The sequence below is a fragment of the Rana temporaria genome, chromosome 3 (genome assembly GCF_905171775.1).
Source record: "Rana temporaria chromosome 3, aRanTem1.1, whole genome shotgun sequence".
NCBI classification, from domain to species: domain Eukaryota; kingdom Metazoa; phylum Chordata; class Amphibia; order Anura; family Ranidae; genus Rana; species Rana temporaria.
In genome coordinates, this window is record NC_053491.1 from 217,114,564 (window position 1) to 217,129,071 (window position 14,508).

Genomic DNA, 14,508 nt, shown 5'->3' on the forward strand with positions numbered 1-14,508 from the left:
ACGCCCACTTCCTTCCCACTTTCAATTACGCCGGCTTACGCCTCGGAATTTACATTGCGCCGGCGCAAATACTATGAGGATGGCTGATGGCTGCCCTGGGTGTGTGTGTGGGGGGGGGGCAGCTGAGTGTGTACAGGTGTGTGTGTGTACAGGTGTGTGGGGGTAGCTAAGTGTGTACAGGTGTGTGGTGTGATGGAGCAGCTCAGTATGTACAGGTGTGGGGGGCAGCTGAGTGTCTATGGGTGTGTGGGGAGCTGAGTGTGTAGAGGTGTGAGGAAGGGACCGAGTGCGTAGAGGTGTGAGGGGGGCTAAATGCATACAGGTGTGAGGGTGGGCCGAGTGTGTAGAGGTGTGAGGAAGGGACCGAGTGTGTAGAGGTGCGAGGAAGGGACCGAGTGCGTAGAGGTGCGAGGAAGGGACCGAGTGCGTAGAGGTGCGAGGAAGGGACCGAGTGCGTAGAGGTGCGAGGAAGGGACCGAGTGCGTAGAGGTGCGAGGAAGGGACTGAGTGCGTAGAGGTGCGAGGAAGGGACTGAGTGCGTAGAGGTATGAAGGGGGCTTAGTGCGTACAGGTGTGAGGGGGCCGAGTGCGTACAGGCATAATCAGTGAAGGGGGGTGCTAGATATAGGATACGCCCCGGGTGCCAAATGCTCTAGGTGCGCCCCTGGCTGCACCCTCTATTGATCCCCCTATAAACCGTCTTTTTTGGTGGGTGGTGAAGGTGGAGATCTGAAATTTTCTGCTCTCTAGAGAGTTATCCAGACAGAGAATTACAGAATCCAGGAAATGTATGGCAGGCTCCTCCACCAGTCCCCGGTGCCCAGGTAGAAGAAGCTAGCCAGCTGATGGGAGGACCCTAAGCCTGACTAATCCCAGAATGCTTGCAGCCAACTCATCTTCCTCTCCACCCCAGACTTCACCACAATGGGGGACCCAGGAGCCCAACAACTCTCGCACCAAGTCCATGGTGAAGTGCTGACCACTGAGGCTGCCAAGATTTACCGGAGCAGAGGAGGTTCTGAAAGAGATTGGACAGAGTCAGCATCATACCGGGGAGGTGGAGGTGAGACACGGGACAGTGAATATCACATCTGTCCACACCACTACATAGTAATAGGGGTGGAGAGGGTCACCCCTGTACATACCACTACATTTGGGGGGGGGGGGCCTGTCCATATCACTATATTGGGGGGCCACACCTGTCCATACCACTACATTGGGGGGGGGGGGGGGTCACGCCTGTCCATACCACTACATAGGGGGGCCTCACACCTCTCCATACCACTACATGGTGAGAGGGCACAAGATTTTAGTCTTGCCCAGTGCAGCACAAAACCAAAATACCCCACTGACTGGAACACACTGCAGTGGTGTAAACTTTGCCGTTGAAATCTATGTAACCTACTGTCCATGTGTTTTCTAATGCAAAAAAAAAAGCACTGGACTGCATGTGATTTGAGCAAGCCCTAGGACTGGTGGAAAACGAGCCGACAGTCTGAAATAATTTGGCCCTACTACATTCCACAGAGCTGCCCATCTAACACTGGAGGCTGGCTAACAGGAAGAGAGACCAGAGTGAGCAAAGTCACAATTTCAAAAAAATACAGAGAAATTGCGCTGAGAGCAGATGGGTAACATGGTTGTATTGCTTAACTACAATAGGGGAATGTAAGGTGTAGCGGTACCCCCGTAGGGACTGCTGGGTATTGTGGTCCACCTGTCACCCTGCCCAGCCCGGCATTCACTTCCCAGTCACTCTTGAGACAACGAACAGTCTGTTTGTTTGTTTTGTATTTTATTGAGGTATGTTTAACTTGGATAGGGTAAGGGGAATTATGGAATGCCCAGAATCAAAGAAATTAATAAGGTGATCAGATGGAAACTCTATTTACACTTCTTAAGTCCCAGTCTCCTTTAGCACAACGCTTATTTGTAGACTGTTCCTCTCTCTCCTGTACAATACTTGGTTCCTGGTACAGCTAGCACATGGCAGGCCCAACTCTAACTCTGTAAGGCATTAGCAACTGCCATTTGCAGGCAGGGGCCGCAGTCCCCATTAGTGTAGCTACAAATAGGAAAGTCTTTAGTGCTAGCTGACCTTGGTGGACTACTGCTCCCAGTCAGTCCTCTTCATTCCCTGCCAGCCCTCCTGGCTGCAGCTGCCAGACTCCACTGCCCAGAATATCACAGTTGCTCCTGCTGGCTCTACATCCATCTCAGACTGCACACTTCCAGTCCACTTCGCCATGCCTCCCCAGCTCTCCCAACCATGCCTGTCACTCACCACCACTCCTGGCTACACTCCGGTGGATCCCATCTGGAGACTTGCCCGGCAACACTAGCTCCCATTGTCCTTCTTGATCCCTCTCTGTGCCTCCTGTCCAGATCCTTTTTTGTTATTCAGAAAGGCTCCAATTTGCACCCGAATCCCACAGGCCCAAGGTCACCCCCCCCCCAGACCGGGGGGGTACCTCAAAGGCCCCAACAACCTAGTGCTCCATCTACAGCTTCTTCCTCCAAACAACTCCTCCCTATCAGGTAGGGTTGCCACCTCATCCCTTTAAAACAGAACACATATGAATTACACAGGTTCTGAGGCTAATTTAATTTATATAAGGCTCCACTTGAGTTCAATTACCACTTTAATCAGCCACAGAACCTGTGTAATTCATATGTGTTCTGTTTTAAAGGGATGAGGTGGCAACCCTACTATCAGGGCTAACTCCAGGTATTTAAGGAGGCATTCCCCCTGCCAATCCAAGTCTACGAGACTGGTCAGGACTCCTTAAAAACACCCCAGGAAGCTCCACCTCTCTTCCCCTCCTCTCTTCTAGAATCCTCTAGAAGCCAGAGGGAGGTAACTGAGAAGCGATGCTGCATGTGAATCACCTGCTGCTGCTCTAGGCCACTCCCAGCCCGTACAGATCAAAACAAACAGGCCTAGCTTACAGCTAGGCCTGATCAAATTTACCTGCACTTAAAAAATAGTAGAGGGTGCTACAAAGGATATAGACCTGGCTAATAACTTTGCAAATTACATTCAAAAAGATTGTTCCTTAGTTTGCTAACCTGCATTTAATGCTGCAATCCCAGTGGTTGCTATGGGCAAGGAAGATATTTTTTTTTTTCTTCCAGCCCTAGTATACAAAACAATGCATCACTAAAAAAAAAAAAATGTATGTATGTATGTATGTGTATATATGTATGTATATATATATATATATATATATATATATATATATATATATATATATATATATATATATATATATATATACATATATACATATATACATATATATATATATATATACATATATATATATACATACATATACACAGCCCTCAAAATTTCCACTCGCCTACTAGCATTTGGCGAGTGGATTTAAGCTGGGGGCGAGTGATGACAGGGCTGCATGACCAATCTCCCTCCAATCTGTGCCTACACTTAGAGTCCCGATGAGATTGGTGGCCGAAGAGGAAAGGTGAATGCTCGGGAAAAGTAGTCTGGTGAGCCGCGCACAGGCAGAGCAGTACACAGGTGCTCTCCTTACAATTCTCATTAAGCCATGGGACCTAACAGTATGACCTATCTGAGCCTGCACCCCTCCCCCGGGCCCCGACCAATGTAGCTGGAGAGCAGAAAGTAATGAGTGAGGTGGAGGATTGCAAAAATTACCACTCCGGTGCAGCGCTCACTGAAAGTTGCCCTGACATGAGAGCGGCAGCCTTCTAGTTTGTGCAGTTTTCTTCTCCTTGTGCTCTATGTATGTTTAGCCTGAGCACTGTGAACAGACCGGTCTCAATGTGTGCTGTGCGCTGTCAGTGTGCGCTGTGCTATGGTGTCAATGGCTGTGCAGTTGTGTGGATCTCAGCGCTGGATTGTACTCCCTCCCGCTGTGCTGCAGCTCCTCTCCTCTCTGCCAGCCTGAATAAAAGGGGGAAGTGGGGACATGCAAGCGTGGAGCAGCACACACAGACTCCTGATGATGAGATGAATGGGAGAGAGAGGGAGGATGGATGGGAGTTGCAGAGGAGACAGCAAGAGAATGGGGAAGAGACCCAGTTCTAGTGCCCTGTGCCTCTGGTCTGCCCCCAGTGCCATGTCCCTCTGGTCTGCCCCCAGTGCCCTGTCCCTCTGGTCTGCCCCCAGTGCCCTGTCCCATTTTGTTAAAGTTGTTGTTGGTAATATTTAATTTTGTAACTTGATTCTGCATAAAAAATTGTCATTTCATGAGATATTCTACGAGGGCGTGTTTACGGGTGCAATTAGGCGCAGGGCAGTGTATGAATTAGGTGGGGCAACTGGTGGCGAGTAACTCTTGAGGCCTGGCTAGTGGCTCAGGACTTGAAATTTTGAGCCCTGTGTATATATATATATATATATATATATATATATATATATATATATATATATATATATATATATATATATATATATATATATATATATATATATATATAAAAACAAAATCCTTTTATTTTACAAAGGTTAGTATTTTTTATCAAAAGGAAACTGAAACATGCAAGCTTAAATTACCGTTTTAAAGTACCAGTTTTATCCATCGCTAGCAGGAAAGCCATTGCAGTGCCTCTAGAATATGGAAATTGGACTTTACCTCTCCATGAACTCCTTCTCGGCAGTCGAAGTAGCACTGGCACACAGCAGTGTAGAGTGTCGCCCTCCATTTCAGGTAGTGAAGTGACAGCAGGGGAACTGATGATTCCATACACACACTTGCCCATAAGAGGAACTCTAGAGCCTTTAAATAAAGAGATACACAAGGTACAATGTTTACTCTGCAAACAAAGAGTTGCCATTTATTGGCCTATAATGACAATAACAAATTAATTTAGTGCCACTATGTAGTAAATGATGCAGTAAATGCATTACAACCTAACAGTTAGATTTATTATTTTATATAGGCTCTGATAAAAGTGTTTGCAAAGATCAGGAAGGCAAACGCTACCGGAGGTAATTCATGTCGCACATTCTTTACCTTGTCCACTAGAGGTCCCCATTAGCTGAGGTTTTAGAATTCAAGCACAAGATTTCATCTCTCATGAAAGCCTTGGCAGACAGAAACAGATGACCTGAATTTGTTTTATGGCATAAAAATATCCATATAGTTGACGATCCTCATCCATATCCGTGACTGCTCAAGAACTGATTTATAGCACATCGTGTGCATGGGAAATATCACCTTCCGATTGCTCCTAAACCCAAAGTTAGGAGTATGATTTCATGTCCTATAAATTTCATATAACACAATCTATGTGAAATTGGATAAAAAATGATTATGCTTGACCTCTCGCTCTCTCTTTCTATGATAAGATGCTTGTATTTGTATCAATGTATGATAACCATCATATCCAAGTTTACATAATCCATTGCATTATGTTTGCTGTAATTAACGCTTATGTGTCATTATGTACCATTATTTGAATAAATAAAAAAATAATTAATTTGGTGAAAATGTTTATTTTTTTATAAAAAAAACTGCCTATATATGATCCCTGTGCCTGCAGACATGACCAATTTAAACAATTTAGAGCTTTGTGACTACTCCATGTTTTTTTCCCATGCAATTTTTAGCACAAAAAAAAGAACCTCATGAGAACATGATAATTGCACCTAGGCAGTCAGTAGTAGGAATTTTGAAGGGTTGGGTAGGATTACTCTATCAGACGGTTATACAGTAGGGAGGCACACAGTCTCTGGCTAGCAAAAAAGTAATGCAATATTGGTCAGCATTTAAGCACTGACCGATATTTTGAAAGCCTGCAAAAATGTATTTTATGAAATGTTGCATTTGTGTTTCAATGCAGGGGTAGGCACTTCCATAGTTTTGATCTTGTTAATAATTTTCTTTTTTTTTTAGTTTTAGAGATTTTTCCACCCTTCTTAAAATGTACCTGCCAGAGCAGTGTAATGCCATACCTCCCAATGTTTGGAGATGGGAATGAGGGACACCTATCAGCAAAAGTATGCAGGAATAGGGCACAACCCTTTCCACACCCCCTTAAAAAGGAGAATTGTACAAAAAAAACAAGATTGGTTAAACCCACAAGTGCTTTTTTTATCACTACTATTCCTTTATATTGGCTTTTAAAATTTACAAATGCAGCCATTTAGAAATCAGATGAAAGGTTTAGTGCTGCAAAACACTTTTTGACAGATAAAAAGTGCTTTTTATATATCTTGTATATCTATATAGATCAAAAAGAGGGACAAATGAGGACGAAAGAGGGACAGAGGGGCATTGCTCCAAATTGCTCCAAATCAGGGAAAGACCCTCGAAATCAGAGACAGTTGGGAGCTTAAAGCGGGGTCACCTTAAAGCGGGGGTTCACCCAAAAAACAAATTTTTAACATTAGCTTGAGGCTTATTATGGGAAGCAAAATCGGGTGTTTTTTTTTAAATCAATGCAGTACAAACCTTTTTAGAGATAGATGTTCTCCGCGGCTTCCGGGTATGGACTGCAGGACTGGGTGTTCCGATTTGATTGACAGGCTTCCGACCGTTGCATACATCGCTTCACGAGTTGCCGAAAGTAGCCGAACGTCGGTGCGCAGGCGCCGTATAGAGCCGCACCGACGTGCGGCTTCTTTCGGCAACGCGTGACGCGCTGTATGTGACGGTCGGAAGCCTGTCAATCAAATAGGAACGCCCAGTCCCGAAGATCATACCCGGAAGACGTGGAGAACATCTATCTCTAAAAAGGTATGTACTGCATTGATTTAAAAAAAAAAAACACCCGATTGTGCTTCCCATAATAAGCCTCAAGCTAATGTTAAAAAAGAAATTTTCGGGTGAACCCCCGCTTTAATGCCACCCACTGCTGCAGCTGCTTATTCTCACTTTCCCGCATGTCCAGAAACAAGCAAAGTGACATACCTAGTGTATTCAGCTATTAGGGAAATGTGAATTATTCCCTTTCCTCCCACATGTCAATTGCTTGTTCATGGGTGCAAAGGAAAAGTTATCAGCCCTGCGTAAACTTCAAATCCTGACTTGGAGTTTAAACTGATGATGATCACCTTGTAAAAAAAAACATTCAGTTTAAAATAGAAATGAAAGGCAAAACATGTGTGTGTTATTAAAAAAAACAAATACCTTTTCTCCCTTTTTTATAAGTGATCACATTCCCTCTATTCTCAGCTGCATAAGAGCTGGGGGAAGGAGAATTAACAGTACATTGATCTTTCTAGTGAGTGGCTGTGCAGCGGGGGTGTTTCAGGATAAGTCTTATCATTGGAGGAGAGCAGGCAAAGTTCCCAGCATAGCTAGAAAACTGAACACAATGTGCTCAGTGTGGTCAGTTTTTAATATGAAAGCAGAGGGGCTGGCAGGAACACCAGGAATTTCACACATAGGAAGCAATACAAAGAGAACATATCCCCCATATCACCACTCTTGGCACCCAGTCCCCGCACCCCCAATTTCCCCTCCTAGAACGATACTTAGCCCCTGCGGTCCACCGTTTTCCCCTTTTCAACACAAACCCCCTCTCCTCAAATCTCTTTGTGGTGCCCCCCCCCCCACTTCACATGATACCACAGTGCCCAGGGCATTCGTCCCTTCTGCCCAAGCGTTGTCCCGGCCCTGAATCTGACGATGATGAAAATGATTTTGTTGTTCTTTGATGTCATTGCAGAGAGAGAGAGGGTGAGTGTGTGTGTGTTATGAATGATATTTTTTGAATAGATTTTAATTTGAGCAGATAACTACCTGATCTGCTTCCCTAAACACAGGGGAGGAAATGAGATAAAACAATGAAGTCTAAAAATGAATATCCTGTAAAAGAATTACACTACAAATTATAGTATGTCCCACTTTTAAAACTGACATATTTAAGATGCCTTTATGGTGTTTGATGACTTTTTAGATAAGACTGAAATGAGGTCGGAATCCAAGAATTATGACTATAACACAAAACTAAGAAACTTTATTGAATGACACCAGATAACAGGACAACGCTCTAAGGACTTATGCTCATTGTCAAATGCTGTCTTAGGCTGGTCATACACGGTGTGACTTTATTTCCTGCAACCACGATTCCCTCATCAACACAGACAGTGCTGCCAGGGGAGTCCCTCCCGCCGAGCAATTGCCTTCTCCCGGTCAGGTCGGGACGGGAAGCTATCCCCATCGAGAGAAGACAGTGATTATCGCCACTAGTGATAATTGCAAGAGAATCCGTCAGGCTGGTTGTACCCAAGTTGATTGATCAACCAACTCGGTACATTCTGCCTGCCTATTAAAGGGGTTGTAAAGGTAAAAAAAAATCCCTAAATAGCTTCCTTTACCTTAGTGCAGTCCCCCTTCACTTACCTCATCTTTCGATTTTGCTTTTAAATATCCTTATTTCTTCTGAGAAATCCTCACTTCCTGTTCTTGTGTCTGTAACTACACTGGTGTGGAGAAATCCTCTTGAGGGGGGAGGAGGCAAGCAGGCAAGTCAGGACACTCTCTACTTTGCAGATAGAGAAAGTGCTGTGTGTTAAAGGGCGTCCTGACACTCCTGCTCGCCCCCTCCCCCCTCAAGAGGCTTTCTCCACACCAGGGAGAAAGCCTTGCATTACAGTTCGTAGTTGTTACAGACAGAAGAACAGGAAGTTTCTCAGAAAAAATAAGGACATTTAAAAGCAAAATTGAAGGATGAGGTAAGTGAAGGAGGACTGCACTAAGGTAAAGGAAGCTATTTAGGGGGGAAAAAATTACCTTTAAAACCCCTTTAAGGGTTCGAATCTCTACCAGCTCAGCAGATTTGAACCATGTATTTCCAGCCTTATGCCTTTCAATGCAACACTGCTGAAGCGCAAGCATTAAAAAGCAAAATGTAATGGAGGAACTTCCCTCCTACCGGGATGTGCTTAGGTGGTGCGGGTGGGTAGATCCACTATGGTAATAGCTCAGAACATGTCTCGCATATGATGTTCACTACTCCCCAGGACGCGCTTCCAGGTATAGGCATGCCCCGGAGATGCTCTTTGCCACATATGCTTAGTTTGACAGCCCGGGCCAGGATCCCTATTGACATGCAAGGGGATTGTTACGTTTCCTGTATTCCAATTGCTGGGCCATGTTGGCCGACATTACAGCTGTATGTATGTTTTTCCTATGCAAAAACTTTTTTTTGAAAATAAAGATTATATAAAAAAAAAAAAAAAAAAAGCAAAATGTAAGCCACCAAAACCCTTCTAGTTAATTACGGATCACCTTTAGTTTACAGGCTTACTACTCCAAACATTTATGGAGTTTTTGTCATGCTTATGAACAAACTTATATCAGTGGCTACAATCCTAATAGATTTCATATGTCCATATTTCTCTGTTTCTTCGTGTTATGACATGTATTCTAAATTTCTTCAAAACAATGTATTGAAAGTGAATATGCAAAATGTGGCATAAGGCTTGTGATTGACCTGCCTGCAATCAAAATGCTTCTCAATAGGAGCTGCTTTTTCTAAAGATACACAACACATACCAGGTCAAACACAGCTACCAAACTGTCACTAGCATTAAAGTGAACTGGAATTTTCTAACTTGCATTTAATGTGCATTTCATATCCATGACCAGGTCAAGAAAACACCTGTCTACAGATGCCAAGGCCCTCTAGTGTGCTACAAGTGTGAGTGTAGGCAAATGTATGTTCCATTAATAGTTAACTTGTGAGTCTAAATTGGGTCAAGGGTTTACTGCAGGTCAGGCTGGATGACTCATACAGTCAGGTCTCTGGTGCCCTCCACCACTGGTTCTAGAAGTTTGAAAACATTTCTAGAAGTTAGTGGGCAGAAGCCAGGAGGGTTGATCTGCATATTTAGGGGAACTTGGCCAATTCTCAGGCAGTGGGCCTGGCAGGGTGGCTGAACCAGCACTTAAATATGGATGAGTGAGGCCAGCAGGGGAGTCGGGAAGAAGATGGAGTGCAGAGGAGACTGTCGGTGGCCTAAAAGGGGAACCCCTGGACTGAGCTCAGGCTGGAGCGTGGGCTGGCTTGGGAGGATCCTGACAGCATCATGGTTTGAAAGGAACCTTACCTAAGAAGCAGAGGGAGCAAGGAGGACAGTGTGAGTACATCGACACACTCAGGGATTCACAAGGGGAGACACTGCCACATGTAGCCAGCCTTTCCAAAAGACAACGTTGTTCTTAACCTTTCCTATCCATTGCCCTGGGAGATCTTCGGAGCAGCCAGGAGGGCTGGCGAAGAAGCAGTTAGGTAGGCTGGTGAATAAGCAACCATGTGGGTTGGTAATTCCTGCAGTCAGCAGAGCTGGGATAAGTGTCTACAGTGAAGTTGGAGATACTCTGGTATGCAGCTTACAAAACATTGTGCTACCTTCTAAGGGACTAAGAGTTCCTAGTCCTTAAGGGACTCCTGCATCTTTGATTATCAGCGACTGTCAGTACTCATCAGGAGGAAAGTTCTGAAACAAGTACATAGGGAGGAAGATGTCCCTGTTATTGTTGCAATCAAGCTGGGCATCCTATAATTCATATTCCCTATCCAAGTTATTACTCCTAATAAACAAAAACCAAGCTCAAAGAAGGTTCTTTGCATCTGTATGAAAGTAGAAAATGCAGGTCATCTGGCTGTGCAGGAGTAGGAAAACCAGTCGTCTGCAACCCCTGCAGGGGTAATGCTACAAAACAGTTATAACTTATAAGAGGTAAACAATATAAATATATGTCCTCCAGAAGTTAGTAATCTATAGAAACTAAAGCAATAGCTGTGAAAAAAACAGCTATTTATACAAAACATGTCTATTTAATTTCCTATGTGCTGACAAACAAAATGTATTCAGAATTATGTACACAATTCCTATGAAGCCAAGTACAACCTAATGCTCTATATTATCTGCAATAACATGTTCAAAGTGTACAGTATCTCAGTGACAATGTTATTTTTTTCCTACCTGTGATGAATGTCCCAGTACCATTAAGTGTCTGCATATTGTGTATATATGAAGGGTACCTAAGCACAAAAAAGGGTGAAATGGCTTAATGCACAAATAGAAACAAATCATAACGTTAATAATCAATGTATAATCAATAGTGCGCAGTTTATAGTAGGTAAGAAAATGCTGTGTTACAGAAATATACTCTAAACATATGAGTACAGGCATTTGTGTTCTAGCTGAACCACCATGATTGGTCAATGAACATCAGTCTGGACTATACAATTGTGTTGTAGTTTAACTACAATGATTGGTTAATGAGAAGCTGACTGGACTATACATCACTTCAAGTTTGTGCGCAGCCACACTACTCAGAGACCATCAGCCTATACTCTTGGAATAAGATTTTTACACACCTAGCATACCTCCCAACATTTTGAGATGGGAATGAGGGACACCTACTAACAAACGTATGTAGGCATAGGACACGCCCCCTGTCACAACCCCTTAAAGGAGAATGAAGCCTCGTACACACACACACACACACACACACACACACACACACACACACACACACACACACACACACACACACACGCGGTTTTCTCGGCAAGAACCAGCAAAAAAATAAAAACTGCTGGCAGAGCTTTCTTGCCGAGTAAACCATGCTTGTGTACGAGGCTTTGAGGTTTCTCGTCAAGAAAACTGCCCAGAATCTCGACGTGAAAAATAGAGAACATGCTCTCTATTTTGTCGTTATGATTCTCTGCAGTGTTTTCCTGCCGAGAAACCCAAGAGTCTGTATACTTATCTGTCGCCGTGGAAACCCGCGGCATGCTGGAAATTACTTTGACGCATGCAGGGTAGCTTCCAAGGCATAGGTAGGGTGTAGCAAGATGGCATTGAATGTGACGAGCGCATGCTTGTCGTAGTCGACGACGTCACCACATTCGTGTCATTCAAAAGAACGGCGGTTCTTTTGAATGGAGTGTCTGTACACTCGGCCGGCAAGAGATTCTTGCCAAGAATATCGTCAGGAAAAACAACATTTTTTTCCTGACAAGATTCTGGGCCGTGTGTACAGGGCTTTAACCAAAAAAAGTTAATTAAATCCACAAGGACTTTTTTTACCACTACATTTATTTTGGCTATTAAAATTTACAAATGCAGTCATTTAGACTTGGGATGAAAGATTTAGTACTGGGAAACACCTTTTGAAAGATAAAAAGTGCATTTTATATACAACTATATGGATCAGACTAAAATGAGAGACAAATGGGGGGGGGGGGGAGAGGGACAGAGGGACATTATTCCAAATCAGGGAAAGTCCCTTGAAATCAAGGGCAGTTGGGAGATATGCATTAAGCCATGTTCAGACGCTAAAGGAGAAGTAAAAAAGTTGTGATTTTTTTCACATAACTGCTGTGACAATTAAATTCAGAAAGCTGTTCATACAACAACCTAGAGTAACTGCTGTAAATAGTTTTTCATTGATAGAGACACACACATAAAGGTATTTAGACATCCTCATTATCATAATATAGAGATTAAAAAATAAGACTTGCAAAAAATCGACTAGTTTTCGTTTACCACATTTTATTCTAAACTCCAAACCTTCCCTTACATCCCCATGTCCTTTTCTAGGATGGAAGTCCGATCTTGTGTACGAGGCTTTAGTCTCCAGAGAGTTTATTCCCTTACATAAAATAATAATAGTGCAGCGCAAAGCAAACAATTTTAAACTATACATACAGAAAGTTAAAACATATGATATATAAGTCCATATAAAGTGCTCAAGTGCAAAAAGATGATCCAAATCGGAATATAATAGTGCAAAAATCCAAAAGGGTGATATCCAGAAGGAACCTCCACCAAATAGCAGGAATGGCCTCTCGCCTTACAACTTCGACCTGCAATAGGTCACAAAGCATAATCAGAGAACCACCTGTTCTCAGAGGACAGCAAGCAATGCAGCAGTAGAACCACGATATCAGTCAGACTCAGGATCAGGACATGGCAATCAGGGCATAAAAAACAAAGGAGAGGAAATCTAGTGCTCTCTGAAGCCAAAATACATCTATTTAAGAATAAAAAAACGAATACTCTCAAGCGAGTGCAGCGAAACAGCATAAAACATCCATAAGAGCATGGGTTTCAGTCTAGGTCGGCGATCGCGGATGACGTCACACGTGGCCCCTTCCCCTCGTACGACGTTACGTCCCTATGAGCGGGACTTCATCAGCGTGGGGTGAAGAAAGGCAGCGAATTCCCTTACAGCCAGGTGATTTTTCCTTCCCCTTAATTCTTACTATTCAAAGTTCCCTTACGGGTGGTTTAACCCCTACAGGACCAAAGTCCCTGTGATCAGGGCTTGGAGATTCTTTCCCACCCAAAGTCTCTATGATTCCCTGTATTCTGGGTCCTAAATAGGGGACTTGGTAGTCCTGAGAGAACTGTATATCAGTCCTCTGCTCTCCAACAGGACTATCCTGCATGGGTGAGAACCCCTGAGTACTCAAACAACATACAAGTCATCCCCTTAAAAAGGGACCACAACCCAAATAATGGGGACATATACCTGCTGTCCAGGATACACTCCCGGTGTCCTATACAGCTGGTAATGCTGTAAAGACTGCACACAACTGGGAACAGGGAAGCATTGGTATTTGTGTCCATCCAGTACTATTTAAAGTTAAAGTGGTTGTATAGTGATTTTTATTACTTTTACCTACAGGTTTACCTGTAGGTAAAAAAAAAAAAAAGAAAATATCTCCTAAACCTTTACAGTTTAGGAGATATTCCCCTTGCAATGAGCCGCTGACTGCAGCAGCGCATGCGCACAGGGGATTCTCAAGTGAAGGCCCGGCAGACGCCGGATCTTTCAGGGAAGAAGTTACAGGGTTATTTAAAAAAAAAAAAAAAGTTCAGCGGGTATACAACAGCTTTAACCACTTAAGGACCGTCCTAACGCCGATTTACGCCGGGAGAATGGTAACGGCTGGGCACAGGCACGTTGCCCTTTAAGTGTCTAGCCGCAAGTCGCGCTCACGACCCAGTCCAAAGCTCTGTGACCGTGCCCACGGGACCCGATCGACACCGGTGTCCCGCGATCAGGTCACAGGAGCTGAAGAACAGGGAGAGTTAAGTGTAAACACACCTTCCCCGTTCTTCTCTGTGGCAGTATAATAAAAATGCCATAAAACGATCCCCTATTTTGTAAACGCTATAACTTTTGCGCAAACCAATCAATTAACGCTTATTGCAATTTGTTTTACAAAAAATAAGTAGAAGAATACGTATCGGCCTAAACTGAGGAAAAAAAATATTTATTTAAAAAAATGTTGGTGCTATATATTATAGCAAAAAGTAAAAAAAAATAGTTTTTTTTTCAAAATTGTCGCTCTATTATTGTTTATAGCGCAAAAACTAAAAACCGCAGAGGTGATCAAATACCACCAAAAGAAAGCTCTATTTGTGGGGAAAAAAAGGACGCCAAGTTTGTTTGGGAGCAACCTCGCACAATCGCGCAATTGTCAGTTAAAGCAACGCAGTGCCGAATGTCAAAAAGGGGCATGGTCCTGAACCTGCATAATGGTCCGGGT

At 43.6% G+C, this 14,508-nt stretch overlaps 1 protein-coding gene across 1 annotated transcript in view; it reads right to left on the bottom strand.

Annotated features, from left to right (window-relative positions):
* CFAP54 (cilia and flagella associated protein 54) overlaps positions 1-14,508 on the bottom strand; it is a 533,435-nt gene that overhangs the window by 487,825 nt on the left and 31,102 nt on the right. Inside the window, exons 5-6 of the mRNA XM_040344233.1 lie at positions 10,925-10,983; positions 4,620-4,763 (exon numbers count right to left, since the gene is read on the bottom strand). Of these exons, the coding sequence (XP_040200167.1) occupies positions 4,620-4,763; positions 10,925-10,983 (203 nt within the window). The remainder of the gene's footprint in view (positions 1-4,619; positions 4,764-10,924; positions 10,984-14,508) is intronic.